General features: G+C 34.2%; 1 protein-coding gene across 1 annotated transcript; it reads right to left on the minus strand.

Annotated features, from left to right (window-relative positions):
* Positions 1-227: 227 nt before the first annotated feature.
* Positions 228-6,149, minus strand: LOC110630047 (malate dehydrogenase, glyoxysomal). The gene is made up of 9 exons (XM_021777351.2): positions 5,772-6,149; positions 5,449-5,661; positions 3,969-4,283; positions 3,204-3,293; positions 3,024-3,107; positions 919-954; positions 702-791; positions 511-605; positions 228-412 (listed from the first exon to the last, which is right to left on the minus strand). Exons 1-9 carry the CDS (start codon positions 5,844-5,846, stop codon positions 340-342), a joined length of 1,071 nt encoding a protein of 356 aa, XP_021633043.1. The 5' UTR covers positions 5,847-6,149; the 3' UTR covers positions 228-339.
* Between the last annotated feature and the right edge of the window lie 894 nt (positions 6,150-7,043).

The raw sequence follows: 7,043 nt of genomic DNA on the forward strand, positions 1-7,043 counted from the left end.
ACCGCAACCAGAAACGCTTCCCGAGGTGGAGAGATGAGAGATTCGAGTTCTGAGACACCAGCCCAATGAACTCAGCTTCAGATTCAAACCAATTGAACATGAAATCAATCTTGAAAGTTGAATCAATAGAAGCATTTATCTATTTATCACATTATTATCATGAGAGCCGTTGAAGATGATTCTCCACCACTCTCTCATCAAACACTTGAGTGCTTTTCACTGCCATCTAAAACAAGACACTAGCACTTTTATTTCAGGAAAACCAGAACCTATTGAAGTACAATAAATAATCTATTCAGGGCAGAAAATTCCCATTAAAATCTTGTTGGCAGAAACTCATCATTTCTTGATAAAAGAAACCCCCTTCTGAATGCTTGCTGCCAGCTCTTTCTTTGCTTTCTCTAAGCCAGCCCTATATTAATAAACAGGTAAGAATGGAAATTTTCCAGCCAAATTTAACAAAACCATTGTTTTGAATGAGCAAGGAGTTTTGGAGATAGAATCACAAACCTTTCATACCCATTGAGAGGGCCAAGTGCATAAATTTCTTCAACCCCAGCACGCCCAAGACGAACTTTGGTTGCAAAGAAAGGAAGTTCGGTTACCTATAAAGACTATATGTCAGTACACATGCTGCCTGAAAAGGAAAAATAAATAAACGTTGGAAAAAGATTTTGGGCAAACAAAAATCGGTAACATACTGCAGAAGCCACATATGCACATTGGACAACATTAGCATCTCCCCTCAAACCCCGAAGGCATGCATCTGCAAATTTAACAGCTGCATATGCCTGCAATTTAACTCACGTTTTCTTGTCATATGACATTACTTCAACCATTTCAGTGAAAACATGTATATGTATATGTGTGTATGTGTGTGTATATATAGAGAGAGAGTGAAAGAGGATATTGACCAACCATAGACAGTGTTGCAGAACCTGACCCAGCTTTTGCCTGCAAAATGTATCAAAATGCTCACTCCAGTTCAATATGTTACATGATGGGGACAAAATGCACTATCTATGAACAGATATCAAATGAACCCATTACTAAAGTAATTTGAGCCAATAGTTCTAACATGTTTATTGATTAAAAGTATGGCCTTGGCCTGTGGCTCTATCAAATATCTCCAATAAGGCATACTTGACTATATTGCAATGGCCAGTAGCTATATGTGCATTGATCCAACACAACAAATATTATTATTACATGGTTATCATTGAGGTGCATGCATCAATGTCTCTCACCTACCATTCCATATCTAAAATTGGCATAAACGATATGATTAAGAAACACCTTAGCCCAAGTAAAACTTCTAACTGCTTTTATGACTGTCACACTTAGAGCCTGCTATAATACTTTACTTTTTTTTTTAGAGAAAGGGACATGACTAAGCAACGCCAAAAAAAACATGATAATTGGCACCCAAAAGAATAAAGATAAACAATAATCAAATTTCTGAGTCAAATGAGGATAATATTATTCAATTTAAGTCAAATTATCAATCCACTGACACATTTCAGTTTTTCGGTTTGGATTCAAAGCATGTGCCTTCTAAATTCTATAATGTTTCCCATTAACCTTCCATTGACACTTCCTCTTTACTGAGTTTACAAAATAAGATATTCTCCTTCCCCTGAATTTTTTACTAGATCTGAACAGTGTTTTTCTTTTCATTCTCTCTCGAAGTTGTTCATTGTTGGGGCTTTTTGCCAAATTAGGAATGGGAGAAGAATTATTTATGGATTTAGGGTTGAAGAAAAATTATTTGTGAATTTGGGGTTGGACTGCCAAGTGGCAGCCTGAAAAGAGAGCCTGACGCCTATTGATAGGCGCCAGAGCCTGGCGCCATTCTAAATGGCGCCAGCCATTATTATTATTTTTTTTTAAGAATGGCTTAGCGCCACTCTAAGTGGCGCCAGGCCATTATTTATTTATTTTTTATTTTTTATTTATTAAAATATTATAATTATATTAATTAATTAATATATGAATGTATAAATATTTAAAATTATAAAAATTAAATTTATTTTTATTGGACTGCTATTACGCAGTCGTACATAATCACAGAATAATGTTAATGTCCTAATATTTTGGAGAGTTATGAAATATATTATTATATGATTTGATAACCGCCAGACTTCTCTCACTCTAAGGGAGGCTAAACCCGAAGAAGTGAAATAGGCCTAAAATCTCAGAAACCCACTTCATTTAGTCGGTCCAGCATCTTCGGTCCTGACCCAAACAGACACGGGGGCAGATTGGGCCGCCTGCGAGTTCGAGTCCAGCACGAGGAGTCCAATCCGATGATGTGACTTGAAGAAGGACAGTAAGCCCAGTCAATTCGCAGCTCTGCCCGCATGCGCGCTGGAGGAATTAAATGGCCGCCTGACGTGAAGAGGGGTCCTGACGCTTCCGTGCGTACGGTTTTCCAAACATATCTGTAATCTTCCATAGCAAAATTATGTTTTATTCCCCTTTTGATACCTTTGTACATTAGTGATGGCCTTCCATGCCAAAAGTATCGTGATTACAATAGTAGGTCCTTTTCTTGGAGGTCCAAGGTCGTTTTTAAATTCAAAAAACAGTAGCCTATTATGATTCTGCAGTTTAGGTGCTCGGGAAAGATTATGAAAATCTGTTAAAAGGAGATGATCTTTGTTTTCCTTGAACCACTGGCCCAGGCTGGTCTAGGTAGAGTTCAGAACCTGAACCAACCCCTGGCCAGGTCTAATTATAAAAGCCCATTTATTTGTGGGAACTGGGATCAAATATAGAGTCCAATTTAAAGAGTCTAGAATTAGAAATTGCACAAAAAGGATAATCTACATCTAACTATATTTATCTGGTATTTAAGATCATTCAGCTCAGTATGGTGATAAAATTAGTTTGCTCAAATTTATTTTACAATTTCAACCAAGGAAACTGCATAAACCAATTTTTCAGCTCATCCCTGGTCTCCATGTGGCCAAAAACAATTCCCATGCAGAAAATGTTATAGCAAGGTTTCTGAAACTTTTTACCTCTACAACTTCTGTTCCTCCATTTTGAATCCGATCTGTCAAGTAGTCAATTTCTTTTTGCGTGAATGAGCATGGAGGTTTAACCTACAAAACGAAGAACAGTAATTAATTAAAACAAATACAGAAGCAAAAAAGAGTTCAGACACAAGCAAAAGAAGTTTCTGTATAGAATTCTCAAACCTGTGATAGAATAGGTAAAATAGTAACCCCTGCATGACCCCCAACAACCGGAACATCAACTTCTCTAGGATCAAGGCCCAAAACTTCTGCCTATGGTGTTGTCAAAACATAGAAGAAAAAACACATACATTAAATCCAGAAAAAAGAGATGAATGACAGGATATATCCTAGTTAAAAAAGGGAGCAAATTTTTGCAAAAAATAATTAAACAAATCAAGGAAGACCAACCAAGAAGCAATCTAAATCATACCCAAGGTCAATGGCGGTTTAAAGTAACTTATGCAATTAACCATCCATACAAGCATAGTATATGTAGCACTATTCACATACAAAGTTTGCACTATAATAATAACCATGAAATGTTTTCCTTCTAGCATACAAAATTTTTCACAGTTTATTTACTGCAAAGGAAGTCAATTTCTGAAGATGATTTAGCCAATAACATAAGTCTACAGACACCTTAGCTTCTTAAGAAATGGAAAGAACAAGTGCCACCAAATTATTTAGTCAATTCAACAAAGCCTTCAAATCCTAACAGGAAGACTCTATTATCCAATTCTTAATAGTTTCAACTAAAGCATAGTTGATTTTAACATAAATGACTACAAAATGACATGAGAGGAGAGGAATGTGTTATAACACAGTCTCTAATAGCAGAAATAGCAGGCTCTTAGCACCTTATTACTATCAAGCATAACAATGAAATAAATATCTGAAGTTTCTGCACACAGAAAATGAACCAAAGGCAATACTGGCTGCTCTTACCACAAAAGTATTAGCTCTGACAACATCAAGCATTGTGACTCCTAAAACTCGCTTTGGGTCAAAGGTGCCAGCTTTCTTGAAAACTTCTGCTGCAATTGGAACTGTGGAGTTAACTGGATTACTAATAATGTTGACAATTGCTTGGGGGCAGCACTTAGCAATTCCTTCACAAAGGGTCTTCACTATTCCGGCATTTATGTTGAACAGATCATCTCTTGTCATTCCTGGTTTTCTAGGAACACCAGCAGGAATGATCACAAGATCCATCCCTGTAAGTGCATCCTCCAGTTGCTGCTGGCCCAAGAAACCACGTACCTGAAATTTTGTTTGGGGGATTGTGGAGGGGAATCATCAGTTCCACTAGCAAAATTTAGAGATCTCCTAGGCCAATTTTGGAGGTTCAATACTTCAATCCATTGAAGATCGGAAATTTTGTTTTACATAAAGGCATAAACCTTTCTCATTCAGTCAGTTCTCATTTACAGGGGAAATGACCCTAATTTCAGGATTAGTAAAATTAGTTTCTTTTTCTTCAATGACAAGAGGGGCACAGTCAAATCACAAATACATAATGTGTTAGCAATCTTAGCGGCTTAAAAATAACAGACTAAAATATCACAAAAATAAGATATTAAGAATAAAAGAAAAAAAAGGGAAACACATACACATACACAGAGAGAGAGAGAGAGATCAGATACCCATCAGGTGCATTAATTTCTGCCACTGAATAACATCCCATCTAGCAAGCTTAGAGGCACAAAGCAGTAACATGTGAGATTCATTAACATCACGTTTTTCCTGAAAAGCCATGCTAGTGTTCTTTCAAAATATAGTACATTGCCGACAATGTATGCAGCAATTTATCCACGTCTACATCATTATTAGATACCATATATAGCTTACGCTATTATGCTTTTTCTTAGTGCCAAAATTGAGCACAGATCAGTTGAGCATAAGAATGCTCAAGTAGGGTTCATTTATATCTATTCAGAGTCTAAAATCAAGCTCATTAAAATATCAAATGACCACAAGCAGTTAAGCTTGCTCTAGCTTGACCAATTGAGATTTAATATAGTTTTATCCAAACATAACGCTTACCTTAATGATGCATATTAATAACCATTACAATCTTGAAAATTCATTTATACCAAATCACGTCCATATTTCCATTTTACAATCAAAATTCTAGGGAAGATTCAAGAAAATAGTTCTTTAGTAAAATTATTAAAAATCAAACAAGTGCAATTTTTCCCCCCAGCTCTTTGCAAGCTTGAGATCAAGTTCGATCATCAAAATAATCGACCTTAACATTCTCTTCAAGCTATACAATTTGCCACCACAACCAAGTCAATTCAAGCACTACAATCAATACACAAATAACAAAAAGCACCAACGACACAGAATTCAGCTTTTGTTTTCTCTTTTGCAGGAATGATAAAGATGCGCACTTAGATAGTCTTATGAAAAGAAGGTATCTCACCACTGCACCAGTGTCCATATGGCTAATATCAGCAGTAACACCAGGAGTATTGACCACATCATACAAATGAAGAACGGAAACCAACGGATTCATCTTCATCAACATAGCCAAAGGCTGCCCTATTCCTCCTGCAGCTCCCAATACAGCTACCTTGAACCCAGCGGCCCCTCCTTTCGCCCGGCAATTGGCCAGGTTCAGACCACACTCCTCCATCTTTTTCGTCAAAGACCCAATAAAACACACACATCAGAAAACAAAAACCAGTCAAGCAATGACCAAACAAATGAGGGAAAACTGAAAATTCTCATGTTTTGGTGAAGGACCTGGAAATTGTAAGGATTGAGGTGAGCTGCGATTCTTGCAATTCTTTGATTAGCTTCTGCAGTAGCGGGATGCATAGTAATGGGTTTTAGAGTGTTATTGATTTTGTAGAGTTCGAGAGTGATTATGATCAAAACGAAAGCTTTTCAGCTTAGAAAACTAGCCGTAACGAATACAGATAGAAGACGAACAAAAGACTTGTCAGGAAGGAGAAGAATTGAAAAGTGTGCAAACTGGAAAACTAATCTTATCCTGGAAAGATGCCACAATTGGGGAAAATTGCGAGTTTCGATGTAATCTTCGGCTCATCAATCTCGACAGCTTCTGCGCTTGAAATTTCCTTTTGGGTGGAGATAGCAGCAGACCCATGAACTTGTTTCTAAGGCCTAACAAAGGAAAGGCCACGTTTAGAGCTTTATCATATGAACAAATAAGCCCACTTCCTACTACCATATTTCTACAGACCACCGTCTTGTTTATAAATGAAAACGAAAAAACTTCTGTTGTTTTAATTTTTAAGTATTTTATTATTTAATTTTTATGATATATAAAAAAATTTTAATTTTATAAAAATATTTATTATTTAATTTTTATATATTAAAAATAATTTATAATATTTAACAGTTAAAATTAATAAAAAATTTAATTATTAAAATTTTAAAAATATTTTTAATATATATCTTAAAATTAAGAAATTAACTAATAAATTTTTATATATCATAAAAATTATACAGTAATTTTGCTTTAGAAATTTAGAAACAAGATATATATCTTATACTAATAAATAGAATAACTACTTTAATATTTATTTATAATATTTTTATATTTATTTATTATGTCCTATAATTTTAAATAAATTTATTAATATAAAATTAATTTAAATGACAAAATATATAATTAATAAATGTATTTTGCACACAAAAAATAAACTCAAATTAGCTAACTTATCAGAGATAACTTTAATTATAAAGCTGATATAAAATGTAATTATATACATTATATTAATTATTAGCTACTTTTTTAAGAAATTTATTAAATATTTTAATTTAATTATTTAAATATCTATCGATTATTATTTATATTTAATCATTAAATTAAATATCGTCTTAGTTCTAAGTATATCATTATTAGCGAGTTAATCTATATATTTAGAATCTCATTACAAGCAAAGCCAAATTTTAATTTTATAAGTATTTCAACATTTATTTCCTACATATATTTTCATATCCTTTGTTAGTATGATTTCGAATAAATAGTTATTTAATTCATAAATT

Source organism: Manihot esculenta, chromosome 13 (genome assembly GCF_001659605.2).
Source record: "Manihot esculenta cultivar AM560-2 chromosome 13, M.esculenta_v8, whole genome shotgun sequence".
Classification (NCBI taxonomy): domain Eukaryota; kingdom Viridiplantae; phylum Streptophyta; class Magnoliopsida; order Malpighiales; family Euphorbiaceae; genus Manihot; species Manihot esculenta.